Here is an 18,465-nt window from a genome sequence, read left to right on the forward strand (position 1 = left end):
CTCTGCCCCTCTTAAAATAAGTAAGTAAGTAAGTAAATAAATAAAATCCAGTAGTCTGAGAAGCACAGAAGGAAGCAGGTAATGTGTTCAAGGACAACAACTGCTCAGAAGTGATGGAAGGGCTCTGATGGTCTGAGGGACATAGGGCAGCAAGAGCAGGTGGCATTGCTGTGGCCCATTTGACCCCTGGCAGACTGTGTCTCCGAGTAGGACAGCAGTTCCCCCAAACCCTCCTTGCTTTGACTTCCCCGATGCCTGGGGATTTCGTTTCCTGGACTGAGCTGCTATGCGTGTGAGAGGTCCAGGAAGCTGGGGTCGGGCATGGACAGGGGGCACTCTGAGAGTCCTGGTGCCCACATCTCCCTTGCTTGGTGCTGGGTTCTGTGCAGAGTGGGCAGGAGTGAAGGGGGAGAGGGTCTGTGGTTCTCATCCACTTCAAAGGGGTTAGTGGCCCAGAGGGGCCTGGAGGGGATCCATTTACTCACCCCAGAGTGGGAAGCTCACTGCGAAGCTACGGGGCCACGCTTGCAAGCCTTGGGAAGAGAGGGGTCCTGGGGAATGTGGCTGTCTCTTAGGGAGGAGACACGAGTTGTATCTCTCCGTCACCACCCTGTAGATCCATCCTAACCCCTGGTGTGTCCCAGGCCAATCTGACACTGGCCCTCTGCCTCCACCCCTGCAGGGCTGGTGAGTGTCCCCGAGTACCCTTTCCGAGAGCAGAAGGAAGACTTCACCTTTGTGTCCCTGCTTACACGGCCAGAGGTCATCATGGCCCTCAGCAAGGTGCGGGCTGAGTGTAACAAGGTGACCGCCATGTCCCTGTTCCACTCAAACCTCTCCAAGTACAGCCGCCTGGAAGAGTTCGAGCAGATTCAGTCCCAGACCTTCTCGCAGGTACGTGGGCATCCGGGGCTTGGAGGGCCACATGCAGGCCAGAGCCTTGGAACTGACTGGCCAGCAGTGAGGCCATGAGCCCCTGTTCTCCTTAAAACCTAGACTTTGTGGGAGGCCGGGGGTTGCCCAGGGGGGTGGCTCATCTCAGAGAGGAAAGGAGACCCAGAGTAGGCTCCCTTTCCAGTCCCTTTCCAGTCACAACCCTGGGGAGCAGGAACTCCACATACCCGCTAAGGATGGGGGTGTGAGGGAAGAAGGGTGCAGCCTTGTGGGAGACCATCACCAGATGGCCCAGGAGAAAAGCTCCCTGTCCTGCTTTGTTCTGTGTCTGTCTCCGCTCATGCACTGTGTCTCAATTTCTCTGTCTCTCCCTTAGCTGGAGGGAAATTCCTGCTTCTGCTGCCCCTCCCCCCTCCTTCCCCCATAGGAGCCCCAGTCCCTAGGGTCACAGGAGGGTGTTGGCTGGTAGGGTTTGGCAGTCAGTTGGGGTGGGGGGAGAACCTTCCCCGGTCATCTGGGTTCTGAGGCTGCCCCAGCACCCTGATGCCTGGGGTCCCTGAGTGTGGGCAGCAGGTTCCTGGGGGAGGGGTGCTGCCTGATGCCACCCACTGCCACTCCAGGTGCAGATGTTCCTAAAGGACAGCTGGATCAGCACGCTCAAGGTGGCCATGCGGAGCAGCCTGCGTGACATGAGCAAGGGCTGGTACAATCTCTACGAAACCAACTGGGAGGTATACCTCATGTCAAAGCTGCGCAAGCTGATGGAGCTGCTCAAGTACATGCTTCAGGACACGCTGCGCTTCCTGGTGCAGGACTCGCTGGCCAGCTTCTCGCAGTTCGTCAGCGATGCTTGCTGCAGCGTGCTGGACTGCCCTGAGGACATGGTCTGGGGCAAGGACCTCATCAACAGCCCCTACAGGTGGGGCCGGCCAAGCGCAGGCGCTGGGTGACGCCACCACTCCTCCTTGCTAGGCCCCAGTGGCCAGGCTGGCAGGGGTGAGGGGAGCGGGGCAGCCGGGACCAGGGTGCCCAGCACTGCCAGGTCCTGGATGGCAGGGAGAGCCCGGCCCTGGTGCTAGTGGCCAGGGAATGTTCCACCGGCTCCGACTTGCACATCTCTGGGTGACCTTCATTTTCTCTGTCAGTCCCTGAGTTACTCAGTCAAAAGAAATATTCTTTGAGCACTTGCCATGAACCTGGTGGCGTTCTAGGGGAACCAGAGAGGCCTGACTCCTGCTCTCATGGGGGACAGACAGCAAGCCAATGAATCAATAGACAGTCACTGCCAATCTTGGCAGGGGCTGTGACAGACCCTGGGTGGGGCAGGAGCCTCTGCCAAGGGGTCAGGGTCATCTGAGTCAAGACCTGAGACTGAGAGGAAAGTGGCCAAGGAGAGGTAAAGGAGAGGCACCAGTTGGAAGGCCCAGCACATGCAGGGGCTCAGAAGGGAGGAAGCCCTCGGGGCGGTCAAGGAGAGCAGGGCTGGCTGCTATGGCTGGAGTGGGGAGGGCTGGTCAGGATGATGTGGGAGAGGTCACAGGGACAGGCCAGATCACAGAGTCTCCCAGGGTCATGGTTGGGGGCTAGATTTATTCTAAGTGTGGTCAGAAGCCATCAGAGGGGAGTTATAATCCGATTAAACAATGCTCTGGGTTTGTGGGGACAAGTGCCCTTGATGAAGGGCAGAAGACAAGTCAGACCAAGTTTCCTGCCATTGTCTAGACAAGGGGTGACATGGCTGGGACTTGGGGGGGTGCAGATTTGGGGCTGTGCCAGGTGGCAGTGCTATGGGCCTGGCTGTAGGAGGATGTACAGGGGGAGGAGAGGAGGGGAGGAGACAAGCTGACTCTTGGGGTCCACCCCTAGCACCGAGCCCTGAGGGGAGCTGGCGGGACCCGGGGACACAATGTTTGAGATGCCCATTAAAGGCCCAGGTGGGTGGTGGGTGGCAATCCAGAGTGCAGCAGGGAGGCCTGGCTGGTATGTAGGCTTGAGGGTTGTTGGCATGTCGTGGGCATCTCAAGTCAAGGATGGTGGCCTCTTGGGGAAAGCGTGGATGCCGCAAGGACCCAGGGTCTGGCTGACCTGCCCTGATGACCTCAGGACTGCTGGTGGTCTTCCCTCTCCCTGGTACCTGTGGACCTCTGGGCAAGTGGCAGGGATGGAGTAATATTTGGCTGGTGCGTGTTTTTCTGTTAACTTAGAGGTTTCTAGAAGGAGGGAGGAGGCAATTCTTATGCATGGAGAAGCTCAAGAGCCATTGTGCTGGCAGGAAGGGCAGAGGGCTGGATCTGCTGCACACAGGCCTCCTTGGGCCCCTGCCCACAGTCAGCCCGACTATTGCCCCACAGGCCCCGGAAAAATCCCCTCTTCATTGTGGACCTGGTGCTGGATAGCTCGGGGGTGCACTATAGCACGCCACTGGAGCATTTCGAGACATCTCTGCTCAACCTCTTTGACAAGGGCATCCTGGCCACGCATGCGGTGCCCCAACTGGAGAAGGTATGGCCGCAGTTCAAGGCCCAGGGCACCTGCTGGCCTGGCTGCTCATGGCTACTGAGGCACAGGCCAACTGTATTAAAGCAGTTCAATTTTATTTCAGGCCTCCCACCTGGCTGTCAGTGTGCTCAGACCTTCAGTTCTTGAACAGCTCACTTAATCCTCACCACGAGCTGTGCTGGGAACCATTAGTGTCCCCATCTTGTTGTGCCCCATAAGGGCACAAAGCGACTCAGAACTGCGATTCGAACTGGCTCATTCACCCACCTCTGCCACAGCTGTTCTGGCCCAGATTCCACCCTCTTGATCCCACCCAGCTCCTGGCTTCTCTCTTCAGCTAAGATGTGGAGGCGGACTGAGCTCCACACTTGGGACCCCTTGTCAGAAATCCCCACTCATCACACACCTGGTTACATCTCACTCCTCCCCGCCCAAGAGCTTCTGGAACTCCAGGCCCCTCTTGTCTTCCTTACTGGTTAGCCAGAGCTATCAGTGATCTGGTGGCCCTGTCTGCTCCTTTCCTGGGCACTGGACTGAGTCAGGTCCAGGCAGAGGAAGATGCCGCCCCTGGGTAGGGCTCCCGGGGCTTCCAGCCCTGTATTAGTCCACAGCCTGCTCTCAGAGACACCACAGCAAACCCTCACCCCTACCCTCACCACGCTGTCTGTGACTGGCCACACTGGTGCCCGCACCCCACCACGCTGTCTGTGACTGGCCACACTGCTGCCCACTCAGGCTTCGGATCCCATCCCCAACCCCTCTGCCCACCTGCCCCGAGGCTCATCCAGCTCTCCGCCCCTGCCTTTGGCTCCGCAGCTGGTGATGGAGGACATCTTTATCAGCGGTGACCCCCTGCTGGAGTCCGTGGGGCTCCACGAGCCGTTGGTGGAGGAGCTGCGGACTGTCATTGCCAATGCTGTGCGCAAGGCCATGATCCCACTGCAGGCTTACGCCAGGGAATACCAAAAGTATTTGGAGCTGAATAACAATGACATTCCCACCTTCCTCAAGTGCGTGCATACATCTGAGGGCGTCTGGGTATCGGTGTGACCCCCAGCCACCCACTTACCACCCTCTGCCCCTCGTGTGTGCCCACTGTCCACAGAGCCTACCAGACGCACTGCCCATCGGCCTCAGAAGTACGAGAGGTGGTGCTCACCCACCTGCAGGAAAAAGAGATTCTGGACAACTCACTGCCCAGCAGTATCATTATTGGGCCCTTCTACATCAACATCGACAACGTCAAGCAGAGCCTGTCCAAGAAGCGCAAGGCCCTGGCCACTTCCATGCTCGACATCCTGGCCAAACACCTGCACAAGGAAGTGGACAATGTAAGTGCCCAGCACCCGGCCCTGGTGACTGCAACAACACATGCACTCACTCTCGCCTCCACAGTGAGCTCCCACAAATAAGGTGTCCCTAGGCAGGGCGAGGGCTGTCTGCAGACGCCCAGACCAATGGAAGGATCTGGAAGTCACCCTGCCTTGACCACCCCCCCCATCTGCAGGGAGCCGTCCCATATGGAAGGTCCCAGGAAATGGGGGCTGCTACCTCTTTTCCTAGACTTGGAAAGACCTGGGAACCTCTCCTGAAGATGGGCTATTTCATGGAGCCGAGGGTGTGCGGGTGGCCTCAGAAGTCCCATGCACGTGTTGGCTGGGCCCAGGAAGCTAGGGAGACCTCAGCTCCCCAGCGAGTCGGCTGTGGGATGTGGTGGGTTGGGGACAGTTACCTGTGGGGAGACACTGGGATCCAAAGGGGAGGAGCAGGCCCCACGAAGGAACAGGGACACGGCCTCCCTAGTGCCCTCCACCCACCGCCAGATCTGTGAGGAGTTTCGCAGCATCAGCCGCAAGATCTATGAGAAGCCCAACAGCATCGAGGAGCTGGCTGAACTTCGCGAGTGGATGAAGGCCATCCCTGAGAAGCTTGTGGGGCTAGAGGTGAGGCGGGTGTAAGGGGGACTGGGGGCTGGGGTCGGGGACAGGCAGGGGCTGGGAGATTAGGAGCCAGGAGGCTAGAGGTGAGGTAGACACAGAGGATGGGGGGGTTGGGAGGTTATGAGGCTGGGTGCATGGTAGTGGTTCAGAACCATGCTATCTGGGAGGCCAGGAGGGTGGAAAGTATGGGACGAGGGCTGGGGGTTGGAGGTGTGGTGGCCATGGCCTTTGGAGCCCTGAGCCCAGGGCCCACCCTGCGCCCCCTCCCCAACCCCAATCCTCCCCTCTCTGGAAGAGAGCCGCCTTTCCTTAGTGCTCGACCACTTTGGGGTCCCGCCCATGCAGTTCTCATTACCTACCTGTCCGTGCAGGAGCGGATTGTGAAGGTCATGGATGACTACCAGGTCATGGATGAATTCCTTTACAACCTCAGCACAGAGGACTTCAACGACAAGTGAGTGGGAGTGTGGCTCTCAGACACATGGCTCTCAGATATCCCAGCAGCCACGGGCTGTGTGGTGGCACTAGGAGTGCCAGTCAAGATGTCCACGACCGTGGCTCCACATGGGCCAAGGCCAAGTGGCCGGTGGCACAGAAGGAAATCATTTGAGCCTCTTGGTCTAGGGACCCTGCTGCCCCCTCACCCTGTCTCCGTTCTCTATACTATTGTCAGCCTGACACACAAATGTTCACACGGGCCTGGAATCCCCTTGTTTGTGGTGGGGGCCCTTTGGAATCGTTGGGAGCACAGAGAGAAGGCAAAGCCAGCCTGGTGGTCGATCCCTGGGGAGCAGCACTTGTCCCCACCCAGCTCAAGAGCCTTGTGGGAAACAGCCTTAGATTCGGACTGCCTTACTGAGGCCCCCAGAAACCCCTTGCCCACACTGCCTCACAGGCCAGGGGTGCCTTGAGAATGTTGGGGCCTGGAAGAGGTTGGCACTGTCCCCTGGGAGCCCTGCCAAGAGCCCCAAGGCACCAGCTTCCCAGGGCATCCTGATACTCAGGGTGCACCTCCCCGGGGTCAGCATTCCTAGGCCAGATGCAGGCAGAATCCCTGAATTTCACAGAGCCCCCACATCAGCCAGCAAAGGGAGTCAGTCTGGTATGAAGGAAGCTGGCCTGGTGGCCTGGCTGGTCACCAAGGAAATGCAGACTAGATGCTGTTGCTTTGCCTCATGGGAGGTGAGGCCCCTCCAGGGGGTACCCAGCATCACCTCTCTCATTTCCAACACCGTTCTCCCCCTTGCCCCATCACTGCACTGGGCACTGTGGACCCGCATCTTGCTGGATGCCCACCACAGCTCCCAGACCACAGCCACAGGGTAGGGACGGCCACCATCACCCCGACGGTGGCAGTGGCTGTCTCCAGCTCCCTTCCACTTCCTGGTTGCTCGGCCCTGGCCAGTTCCAGCTGCCGCCTGGATTCCCCCATTCTCCTCTTCACCCTGGGTGCCCCTGCCTGACCGGGCCACCCCACAATTTCCCCTGTAACCTTCCCCCCCAATGCCCACCCCTGCCCCCTCCAGGTGGGCTGCCAGCAACTGGCCTTCTAAGATCCTTGGGCAGATAGAGATGGTACGGCAGCAGCACGTAGAAGATGAGGAGAAGTTCCACAAAATCCAGATCATGGATCAGAGCAACTTCCAGGAGAAGCTGGAGGGGCTGCAGGTGGGGCTGGTTCAGGGCTCTGCCATACCTCACACCCCACCATGGGCTCTGGGCCGGGCCTGGCTTCATGCACGCAGGAGGGGCTGTGGGGATGTTTGGTGGGTGGACTAGTGGGTGGATGAACACATGGCTGGAGGGGTGCCTGGGCAGCAAGCTCCAGAAAATTCAGGGTTACAAAGAATCCCAACTCTTCTATGGTGTCCTCCAAGCCCCAGTGGGCAAAAAAAAAAAATGGGCAGAGTGTTCGGGGCACTGGGTTTCCCTGTGACCTTGCTATGTCACCCTGGGACAGTCAGCCTACTTGTGATGGGCGAGAGACCTGCTTACTCCAGGAGAAGAAAGTGCCCTGAGAACTGGGAGGACCTTGGGCATGTATGGGGTGTGTATGGGGTTGCATGCACACGGTTGGGGTCCCAGAGGCCTCTGACCCCTTGCTCCTTGGCCAACAGCTGGTGGTAGCTGGCTTCTCCACCCATGTGGAGATTGTGCGAGCGCACGAGATCGCCAACGAGGTGCGGCGGGTCAAGAAGCAGCTGAAGGACTGCCAGCAGCTGGCCATGCTCTATAATAACCGCGAGCGCATCTTCGGCTTGCCCATCACCAATGTAGGCCTCCTGAGGGCACGCTGGCCCCAAAGCCCCGGGGCTTGAGGAAGAGCCTGTGGCCTTTGTGGTCATATCTGAACCCAGCTCCCAGGTGGCAGGGCCCCAGCATTTGGCGGGTAGGACTGAGCAGGCTGCAGAGAGGGACTCCCCAGTCCTGGCCCTCAGGGCAAGGAGACTGGCTGGGACCAGGCAGAAGGCCTCACTGAGCCACTCAGAGCCCCAGAGCCTGTGCACAGCAGGAGGAAGGGAGGCCAGGCCAGGGCTCGTGGGGACAGGAGCAGGGAGGGCAGCCAGGAACGAGGGGGAGAGGACCTGGCCCAAGAAGGAGCAGTGCGCAGAGAGCCCGGGCAACGTCCCCAGACAGCCCTGGTTCGTCTGCCCCTACAGTATGACAAGCTCTCCAGGATGGTGAAGGAGTTCCAGCCCTACCTAGACCTCTGGACCACGGCCTCCGACTGGCTGCGTTGGTCTGAGAGTTGGATGAATGACCCCCTGTCAGCCATTGACGCTGAGCAGCTGGAGAAGAATGTCATTGAGTCCTTCAAGACCATGCACAAGTGTGTGAAGCAGTTCAAGGACATACCAGGTAGGCAGCCAAGCCAGTCTGTCCCCTCTTTTCCCTGCCCATGCTCGCTGCCTCTCATGCCTGCCTGTCCTGCCCGGCAGCCTGCCAGGATGTGGCCTTAGACATCAGGGCCCGCATCGAGGAATTCAAGCCGTACATCCCGCTGATCCAGGGGCTGCGCAACCCTGGCATGCGGAACCGGCACTGGGAGGTGCTGTCTAATGAGATCAACATTAATGTCCGGCCCAAGGCCAACCTGACCTTCACTCGCTGCCTCGAGATGAACCTGCAGGACCACATTGAGAGCATCAGCAAGGTGGCCGAGGTGGCTGGCAAGGAGTATGCCATTGAGCAGGTGGGTGGCCACCAGGAGGCCCACCCAGCCCCAGGGCCTAAGAGGAGGACACTGCTGGGCCCCACCCCTGGGGTCGTTCCCCAGGCTCAGGCGTTGAGGTGGATTCTACTCGGTGGATTAATTGTGGATGTAAAGTGCTTGGCGCAATGTTCACCATCCCTGTTATTACTCAGTTACTCCTTTCAAGTACTTCTTGGCCCAGGAAGGAGCTGATAGTATTACCCTCATGTAACAGATGAATACATTAAGGCTCAAAGAGGTTCAGCAACTGTCTGGGGTGACATAGCCAGTAAGGGCTAGAACTGGGACCAGAGCTTCTAACCAGCACCTTAGTTGCCTCCCAACACAGGTGCATATGCTGTACCTGGGCAGCACGTGTGTGAGTACCAGCCAACCTTGAATTCAGAAAAGGTCCCACGGGGGATTTGGTGACCAGACCAGCGGAGATTATTTGCCAGATGGCCACGGTCGTGGCTGGTCAGAGCCTGCTCTTTGCTGTCCGGTGCTGGTCGTACAGCACGTGTGGTAGCTCCCTCCCGGGACCCAGCCTTGACTGGCCCCCCGCACTAGGCACTGGACAAGATGGAGAAGGAGTGGTCAGCCATCCTGTTCAACGTGCTGCCGTACAAGGAGACAGACACCTATATCCTCAAGAGCCCGGACGAGGCCTCACAGCTGCTTGACGACCACATTGTCATGACCCAGAGCATGGCCTTCTCACCCTACAAGAAGCCCTTCGAGCAGCGCATCAACTCCTGGGAGAACAAGCTGAAGCTGACCCAGGTGGGCTCACTGTCCTCCCTCCTCCCCAGCCCTCACAGAGGAGGCCCTTGGTGGTGTCTGGGTGGGGCTCGAAGCGGGGAGGAGCCTTACCCGGTCGGCCCTGCTGCTCCATCTCTGACAGGCCCCTCGTTCAGAGCAGAGCGTCTAGTATGAGGCTCTCCACCTCTGAGGTTTGGCTACCGGAAGTGGCGATTCAGGATGTGAGGGTGGGGCCGTGTATGGTCCGATGCTGTGGCTGCGGAGGGGCATGAGATGCTTGGTCTTGGGACCACTAAGACCTCCAGTCTCAGAACTTTCTGGGCTGGACACAACAAGGCCCTGAGGCTCCTCAGTGCCATCTGCTCTGCTCTGAGCCTCCCATTCCTCTCTCATTTGAAGCTGGCTTGGGGTGAAGGGGCTGGGCCACTGGGGACTGCCCCTCTTTAAGGCTGTCTGCTGAGCCTTGGAGGACAGTCCGGGGGTTAGGCCTACTGGTGTGATTCTTACAGTCACTTCCCTGGGACCTTCCTGGGAGCTGCTCAGGAACCTCCAGTGAAGGTCAGGAGCCGAGTGAGGAGGGCTTATGTATACGTTCCTTGGATCACCCAGAGATGTCTGAGTTGGTCAGCATTGTCCCTGGGTCTCCCTCCTTTGCTCACACCACCCCCTCCACCTGCAGTTCCATTCCTTCCTGCCATCTCCAAGGCTCAGCATCCAGCAGCGCTCACTGACTCCCCCACACCTACCAGCAAGGTGGCCCTCGGTGCCTCTTACAAAGCCCATCACACATTCTGGGCCCTTGGTGATTCGGAGGCAGAACTGGCAGCTTCGTGGGCTATGGGCATCTCAAGTGCAGGACCACATCCTGTTTCTCTGTTTCTCCTGATGTCCACATGGGCCTAGCACAGGCCTGGCACAAACTGGCTGAGGCACACATCTCTCGAGGAAGGGAATGAATGAATGAACGAATGAATGAGTTTGCATTGATGGGAAAAGAGATAAATCCGTAGAGAGGAGTTTGAAGGTAGAAGGAGAAATCGGCTGGTTTTGGAGGTGTCTTGATCTTGGACTGAGGTTTCAGAGAGTATTTTAGGCATCTCAAGCTCAAATCCCAGTACACCTCAGAGACTCCTGGGGTCATAAACCCAAAAGTCCTTCCAGGAAGGGGGACTGGTTTGGGCCTCCATGGACTGGGCTCTTTCCTCTGTGACTGCAGGGCTCACTGGTGTGAGGGTGGATCTCTCATAGGGAAGGGTGGCTCCCCTGGCTCTGCTGGAGGCTTGGGTGTCCTGTGGGGGACGAAAGCTTTCCTGTGGAAAGCCCTGGCTTTCTCTGGAAGCCAGGGCCTCTGTGCAGCCTTGGCTCCCTGGAGCAGTGGCTGGCAGGGTCATCTGGAAATCCCCCTGTGGATGTTGGCTCTGATGTCCAGTGCTCGGTCCCACACTCCGGTCGGGTGAGAGATCCAGGTCAGCGGGGATAGGACCTAACATGGACCCCAGGCCCTGACAGTCCATGCCCTGCCCAGGAGGTGCTGGAGGAGTGGCTGAACTGTCAACGGGCCTGGCTCTACTTGGAGCCCATCTTCAGCTCTGAGGACATCAATCGGCAGTTGCCCGTGGAGAGCAAGCGCTACCAGACAATGGAGCGGATCTGGAGGAAGATCATGAAGAATGCCTATGAGAACCATGAGGCGAGCTCACATGGGGAGAGGAGGGGGCAGCTGGGACCGCTGAGGACCCTGGTCACGTTGTTGGGAGCCTCCTGGTCTCTTCTGTCTCTGAACAAGAAAGACTGAAGGATAAGTCCGTGACCTGTGTCCCTTTGAGTGGACTCCCCAGTCTTGAGAGATATTCCTCAGAAACACAATAGCTGGTTTTCCCCTTGAAGATTTACGGTCTACATTAGGATTTTTTTTTTTAAGATTTTGTGTATTTATTTGAAAGAGAGAGAGTGAGCGTAAGCAAGGGGAGGAGCAGAGGGGGAGGGAGAGGGACAAGGAGACTCTGCGCTGAGCGTGGCGCCGACATGGGACTCAGTCTCACGACCCTGAGATCACGACCTGAGCCGAAACCAAGAGTCCGACGCTTAACCGACTGAGCCGACAGAGCCACCCCTACATTCTTAGGATTTTAGAGATTGTATTTGTTTATTTCATTGTATATATATATAGAGAGAGAGAGCGTGGTGGGGTGGGGACAGAGGGAAAAGGGAAAAGAGAATCTGAAGCAGACTCCATGCTGGGTGCAGAGCCCGAAGGCAGGGCTTGATCCCAGGGCCCCGAAATCATGACCTGAGCCAAAACCAAGAGTTGGACGTTCAGTTGACTGAGCCACCCAGGCGCCCCTACGTAGGATTTTAAAGGCACTGACAAAGCCCACAATAAATCAAATTCCTTGGCTTTGTTTAACCCTAATTTTTTAAAAAGATTTTATTTATTTATTAGAGAAAAAGAGAGAGCATGAGTGGGGGGAAGGGGCAGAGGGAGAGGGAGAAGCAGGCTCCCCGCTGAGCATGGAGCCTGACACAGGGCTCCAATCCCAGGACCCTGGGATCATGACCTGAGCCAAAGGCCGATGCTTAACTGACTGAGCCACCCAGGTGCCCCTAACCCTAATATTTTTTTACCATGGACTATTTCCTGTGGATTGATAGGGGTGATGGATGTGGGCCCTGGCTCAGGGCCATTTTCCTGCCCTCTCTTCTTCCCAGGTCCTACTGGGGTCTCTGGCCAGCATGGGTGCCCTCTGAGCCCACCTTGCTGCCTCCCAGTTTGACCGTGCTCACTTCCACTCTCTGGCCTGGGCCATGCAGGTAATCAATGTGTGCTCTGACCAGAGGCTGCTGGACAGCCTGCGGGACTGCAACAAGTTGCTGGACATGGTGCAGAAGGGCCTCAGCGAGTACTTGGAGACCAAGCGGGGTGCCTTCCCCAGGTGGGCACCACCTGGCCCATGCCCATTCTGTAGGTGTCTGCCCGCGGGGCTGGGGTGTGAGGCTGCCTGACCCACTCCCTCACTCCTGTTCCCCTGGCAGATTCTACTTCCTGTCAGATGACGAACTACTCGAGATTCTGTCCCAGACAAAGGACCCCACGGCCGTGCAGCCCCACCTGCGCAAGTGCTTCGAGAACATCGCCCGGGTGGGTAACTGGGCCTGGGGTTCAGGCCCGGGAGCTCTGGGGCACCTTTCCAGGGAGGATAGCTCTTTTCTGGCCCCAAGTCCTTTTAGCAGGAGCTGAGGTGGCCTGTGAGATTCCCGGCCCTTGGCGACAGCCGGGGCCTGTGGGAGGAAGGGCAGCTGTAGAACCCCCAGCTCAGTGGCGTCCTGCCCCCCCACCCCTGCCAGGGCACTGAGGTGCCTGCTGGGCCGAGACCCGAGAAACGCAGGAAGCAGGGGCTCCTGAATCACCTCATCCTCCTCTTCATCTACAAGGGAGTCCATACAGACCTGTGGGGGAGGGGGACGAGCAGGGCAGGCTTAACTTCCTTCCCCAGGTGGGCTGGGCCGCGGCTGGGGACAAGGCAGACCCACGTGCAGTCGGGGGCGCGCAGTCGCGGGGGCAGGGCCAGCCCTGGGGCTGGGGCGCACGGGGCCTCCGGGCACACATGGGGTAAGGCTGCTCTCACTCCTCCCCTGCCCACAGCTGCAATTCCAGGAGGACCTGGAGATCACACACATGTACTCGGCGGAGGGTGAAGAGGTGCAGCTGTCATTCTCCATCTACCCGTCCAGCAATGTGGAGGACTGGCTGCGGGAGGTGGAGCGCAGCATGAAGGCCAGCGTGCGGGACATCATCGAGAGAGCCATCAAGGCCTACCCCACGGTGAGCCGTGCCTCCCATCCCAACACAGCCTCAGAGACCCCCTGCTCTCTCACACAGCCGCCTGCCTGCCTGCCTCGTCCTCAGGCTCTGCCTTGACCCTGCTGCTCTCAGTGAGCCAGCCACAGGATCTCTGGGGGCAGGTGGTCCTTGGGGCCACTGGAGGAGGAATCTGAAAACGTTCCCAAAAGTGAGACGTGCCCCTGATAATGGCCAGCTACTGTGGTTGTGTTTTAAGCACTCATTGTGAGCCTGGCCCGGCGCAGGGCCTCCCCCACAGCACCCCTCTTAGTCCATGGTCAGCAGCTCACCTGTGGGTTAGTTCAGAGATGCTTTCTGCCCAAAGGCATGTGATTTGAAAGTGGAGTGAACCCAGGACTGTGTTCCCTGATCCTAGGCTCCCATCCCTCTGCTTCAAGGTCTCCTCTGCTGAGGAAGTGAGGACTTGGCCCAAACCCCAGAGGCCCAGAGCGTAATGGCTTCTCTCCTTCTGAGGCGGAATTAACTACTTGGGCCCAGAAACACAGAAGAAGTTTAAGCAAAAAAGAGGATGCAAGGTCAGGGCTAGCTGCTGGCCTGGGTCAGCCCTACCTGTGTTATCTTTCTAGATGCCCAGGACCCAGTGGGTTCTAAAGTGGCCTGGCCAGGTGACCATCGCCGGGTGCCAGACCTACTGGACCATGGAGGTGGCAGAGGCTCTGGGGGCCGGTAACCTCAGTAACCAGCTGTTCCCCCAGCTGGCCCGGCAGGTCTGCTCCCCCCATCCACCCCACACCCTGGGAGAAACTGCTCCCTCCGGGGGGGTTTCCCTATATTGATCCTGGAAGGGGCTTGGAGTTAGATCCAAGAGCAATAGGTCAGACACTCCTGAGATGAGTGTCTCACAACCTGCCACCCGTGGGAGGGTCTGGTGGTCTGAGGAGAGCTCTGAGGCCAGGCAGGTGCCCCTCTCCCAGTGGTCAGTGAGGGAGCCACACGTCTGGGGCCCTCCTGCACTGTCTCATGGGCTGTCCTTGCTCTGTGCCCCGGCTCCTCACCACACGCCTTCCTCAAGCTCCTTGCCAGGCTCCACCTCCTGCCTCCTGAAGGCTCACAAGTCTCCGCATGCTATAGGGAGGCAGATGCCATGCATGTGCCTCTGTTTTTATTTGCTTTCCTGCCAAACTTCTCGTGTGACCCATGCCCTGCCCACCCTCCCCCTGCCTCATTCTGCACCCCTTCCCATCCTAGATCACCAGGAGCCCCCACAATAGAGAGGTTGTTTCTGGGAGAAGCCCACCATCTGTGCACGGGAGGGGAAGCCTGCCTAGCTCGATCATGCCAGTATGTGACAGTGTCCCCCCTGCTCCCACAGCTCAGTGACCTGGTGGCCCTGGTGCGGGGGAAGCTGTCCCGCATGCAACGGGCCGTGTTGTCAGCTCTAATTGTCATTGAGGTCCATGCCAAGGATGTGGTGAGCAAGCTGATCCAGGAGAACATAGTCAGCGTGAACGACTTTGAGTGGATCTCGCAGCTGAGGTGAGGATGCAGGAGCCCCTGGCCTGGTCATGTCCACGGCCAGGGCAGGGTGGAGAGTCAGTCTCCAGTAGGCCCTGGGACAAGCTTGCCTTGATGCCTTCCTTCCCCACCTCTCCTCGGCTACATGCCCTATCCAGTGGCCCATGGTCCCCATGGTCCGGGAACCTATCTCCCTGCAATGCCAGGTACTACTGGACAAATAACAACCTGTACATCCGGGCTGTGAATGCTGAGTTCATCTACGGCTATGAGTACCTGGGAAACAGCGGGAGGCTTGTGATCACGCCTCTGACCGACAGGTGAGCATCTCCCTCCCACGTACCCTCCTGCCCTGGCACCGTCCCTCTAGCTCTGGCTGGCGCAAGAGCCTGGGGACCATGAGGCCCAGTGAGTCCATGCTGGGCCGGTCCATTAAAACAATGCAGGGTTAGGAGCATGGGCTTCCAGTTCAAAACCAGTTCTGTCCCTCTCCTGGGCGATCTTGGACAGCTGACTTGACCCTCTGTGCCCCAGTTTCCTCTGCAGCCTCCTCAGGGTGGTTATGAGAATTTCATGCACCGAGGTGTAAAGCTTTTAGCACACACATGGCACTCAGGAAGCATCTCAAGGGTATGAGCTTTACTAGTTCCATCAGTCAAAGCTGCCTTTCAGGGTACCAGAGGAATTGACTTGGGAGAAAGAACAGGCAGCCCCTTTATAAAGTGAACCACTCCCTAAGTCTCCGGGAATCCTGAGGAAGGAGCGTGGCCCATGCCTACCTCCTCTCACTCCTACAGGTGCTACCTGACTCTGACCGGGGCCCTGCACCTCAAGTTTGGGGGCGCCCCAGCTGGCCCGGCTGGCACAGGGAAAACTGAGACCACCAAAGACCTGGGCAAGGCCTTGGCCATCCAGACTGTGGTGTTCAACTGCTCTGACCAGCTCGACTTCATGGCCATGGGCAAGTTCTTCAAGGGCCTGGCCAGGTGAGGAAGCGTATGAGGGTGGCACGGGGCAGGGCAGGAAGGCTGACCTCTCCCAGGGACACTGCCTAAAAGGAGCCTCAGAGGATGGTGGAGGGGACAGGAGGGAATAGTAGTTACTCAAAGGCTCAGCCCCTGGTGGGCACTGGGGTGGGGTGGTGGGTGGTGGGAATATTGCTGAGCTGGCCAAGATGGCCATTGGAGGCTTCCTCCCAGCAGAGTCACAGGGGGCCCTCGGAGGTGTCAGGTGGGCTCCGAACTCATACCCCCCGACTGTCCTTACCTCACTTAGTGCTGGGGCCTGGGCCTGCTTCGATGAGTTCAACCGCATTGATGTTGAGGTGCTGTCGGTGGTGGCACAGCAGATCACCACCATCCAGAAGGCTCAGCAACAGCGGGTGAGCATCAGGGTGCCCCTCCTGGTTACCATCACATCATGTCAGCTGTCCCCAGCATGCCCACGCAGCTGCGGGCTCCCCATGCTGGCGGCGTCAAAAGCCGGGCACTCGGGCCTGCCCTGAGCCCAGACTCTCGTCCCGCAGGGGGCCGGGCAGTCCCACTCCCCCATGTGGGACTGTCCCTAAGGGGCTTTTGTAGCCGGTCAGGGAGCCCCATGTCCCTGCCCCACTCTGGGGGCAACTTCCAGGCCAAGCTGCTGTGGATGAAGGGATCCCTCCTACATCCTGACCCTTATGGGAAGCTCCAGCCATTTGTCCTTTCTGTAGCCTCATTCAGAGGGGCCAGAGGTCTCCTCCCGGAGACAAGAGCTGGGAGGCTGGCAGGAGCCCCACCCCACCCCAGTAGGGCTCTGGGTCCTAGTCAGAGCTGAGCTGCCCAAGTCCGGGAGATCCAGTGTCAGGAGCTGGGGGGAGGGTGTGGGTAGCAGGAGATGCGTGAAGACCTCAGGGATCCAGGACCTCGGAGGCCACCGGTGCCCCCCAGGACCCGAGGTCTTAGGCCAGATCCTGAGAGAGGAGCCAAGCCTCTCTCCTGGGCTGAGCAGCTCTAGCCAGGACAGGGCTTCCACAGGGACAAGGGGCCTATCCAGAGAGGAGGCGAGTGAGTCGAACCCCTTCCCCCCGTAGGTAGAACGCTTCATGTTTGAAGGCGTCGAGATCCCACTTGTGCCATCCTGTGCGGTGTTTATCACCATGAACCCAGGATACGCTGGCCGTACCGAGCTGCCGGATAACCTGAAGGCGAGTTCAGGCACCGGGCGGCCCAAGGGGCTTCCCAGGGTACTGGAAAGCCCGGGAGGCTGTGGCCTCAGAGGTGCTTAAGCGCTTATACAAGGATTCCCCGGGGCAACCCTCCTGCCTGGGGGTCCTGAGACCCACCCCCAGCCATGGACAGGAGGCCCCAGGCTGGTCCTCAGGCTTGGGAGAAGTCAGGGGGCGGGTTCAGGTCATCACGAAGGACCGGATTCTAACGGAAGAGCTGTCCAGCCACAAGGGAGGATAAGCAGCCTCAGCCATGGCGGGTGAGGCGCAGAGGGGAATCCAAGCATCGGTGGGGCAGGAGGGCAGTGAGCCTGCCTTCCGAGGCCTGAGGACCACTGGGGACGGTGAGGTCCAGAGAGTCGGTGGGGCTCTGGGAGGGGAGGCCTGCCTTTCCATTCACACAGGTGCCCCATGCCCCAGGCGCTCTTCCGGCCTGTGGCCATGATGGTTCCGGATTACGCCATGATCGCAGAGATCTCCCTCTACTCCTTTGGCTTCAATGAGGCCAATGTGCTGGCCAAGAAGATCACAACCACCTTCAAGCTGTCTTCTGAGCAGCTCAGCTCGCAGGTGAGGCCCTGCCTCCACCAGGTTCCAGGGTGTGAGAGCCACCGTCTGCCCTCTGTGAGCCCCATGAGATAGGAATTACATCCCCACTCCTCAGCTGAGGGCTAGTTGGGTCAAGCGTTAGGAGACCAAGAGCCACACAACCCAGGGCTGAGGAGCGAGCACACTGAGTCTTGTGGGACCAGAGCAGGACAGCAGCCCCACACACTGTGGGCCTTCCACTCAGCGTGCTGAGCCCAGCTTCCGGGGGCAGCCGCCATTGGTACAGACCCCAGCACTGCTGGCTAAGCTTCCCTGTTTGGCTCCCGTCTCCAGGCAGGCTTTCCCCTCTGCAGTGGCAGAGATGAGCCTAGCTCTAGGCTTACACGCTAAGTTCTAGAAGAAGTCCCCGGTGTCGTCCTAATGGGCCCTCTCTGCATGACCTGCTCCTGCATGAACACCAATCTTTGTGGCCAGGGGGAAACCATGCTGCCTTTGGCTATGTGGGCACGCACCGCCCCCCCCAGTCACAATCTAGCCCAGTCACTTCATCCTGCTCCAAGTCCAGGACTTCTGAGAAGTGTGCTGGTCTGTGGGTCAGGTCCAGATGTAGCTCTCATGGTCTGGCCCTTGGGGGAAAATGATAAAAATTTAACCATTTCCAACACACCTGCTATATAATAGGAGAGAAACAGAACCAGCAGCAAAGAAGGGAAAAGCCACAGTGGTATGGCTGAAAGGGTGGGTCTGGAGAGACATTGAGACAATGTTAGAAGGAAGCTCAAAGGCCCTCCGGGCCATCCCTGCCTTTGCACTGGCGGGAACTCCTTCTTTAATGTTTTGAACAAACCCGAGTATGTCCCTGCCCCTGGTACAGTGCTGAGACCGCAGGACTCTGCCAGGGTCAGACCCGCAGAGAGTCCTCACCCACAGGGTTCAAGAGTCAAGCAGGGGATGCGGACTAGGTAGGCCGGGGAAGGGAGAGGGCCGCTGGGATGGTAAGGAGAAGGTGCCGGAGGCATACAATGAGGACACCTGGCTCAGGCTGGAGCCTGCAGGAGGTGTGACCTTGTAGTTTCCAGCTGGGTGAGGGCCAGGTACCAGGCCGGGA

General features: G+C 58.7%; 1 protein-coding gene across 1 annotated transcript in view; it reads left to right on the plus strand.

Moving 5' to 3' along the window:
* Positions 1-18,465, plus strand: part of DNAH1 (dynein axonemal heavy chain 1) — a 76,392-nt gene that overhangs the window by 26,738 nt on the left and 31,189 nt on the right. Inside the window, exons 10-32 of the mRNA XM_027587893.1 lie at positions 683-894; positions 1,515-1,813; positions 3,246-3,396; positions 4,210-4,403; positions 4,499-4,724; positions 5,217-5,336; positions 5,705-5,787; positions 6,860-7,001; positions 7,451-7,606; positions 7,994-8,192; positions 8,273-8,526; positions 9,097-9,309; positions 10,814-10,978; positions 12,100-12,221; positions 12,322-12,427; positions 12,932-13,111; positions 13,717-13,857; positions 14,463-14,626; positions 14,812-14,925; positions 15,403-15,591; positions 15,881-15,986; positions 16,674-16,787; positions 17,229-17,378. Coding sequence (XP_027443694.1) covers positions 683-894; positions 1,515-1,813; positions 3,246-3,396; positions 4,210-4,403; positions 4,499-4,724; positions 5,217-5,336; positions 5,705-5,787; positions 6,860-7,001; positions 7,451-7,606; positions 7,994-8,192; positions 8,273-8,526; positions 9,097-9,309; positions 10,814-10,978; positions 12,100-12,221; positions 12,322-12,427; positions 12,932-13,111; positions 13,717-13,857; positions 14,463-14,626; positions 14,812-14,925; positions 15,403-15,591; positions 15,881-15,986; positions 16,674-16,787; positions 17,229-17,378 — 3,800 coding nt within the window. The remainder of the gene's footprint in view (positions 1-682; positions 895-1,514; positions 1,814-3,245; positions 3,397-4,209; positions 4,404-4,498; positions 4,725-5,216; positions 5,337-5,704; positions 5,788-6,859; positions 7,002-7,450; positions 7,607-7,993; positions 8,193-8,272; positions 8,527-9,096; positions 9,310-10,813; positions 10,979-12,099; positions 12,222-12,321; positions 12,428-12,931; positions 13,112-13,716; positions 13,858-14,462; positions 14,627-14,811; positions 14,926-15,402; positions 15,592-15,880; positions 15,987-16,673; positions 16,788-17,228; positions 17,379-18,465) is intronic.

The sequence above is a fragment of the Zalophus californianus genome, chromosome 1, assembly GCF_009762305.2.
Source record: "Zalophus californianus isolate mZalCal1 chromosome 1, mZalCal1.pri.v2, whole genome shotgun sequence".
Lineage (NCBI taxonomy): Eukaryota > Metazoa > Chordata > Mammalia > Carnivora > Otariidae > Zalophus > Zalophus californianus.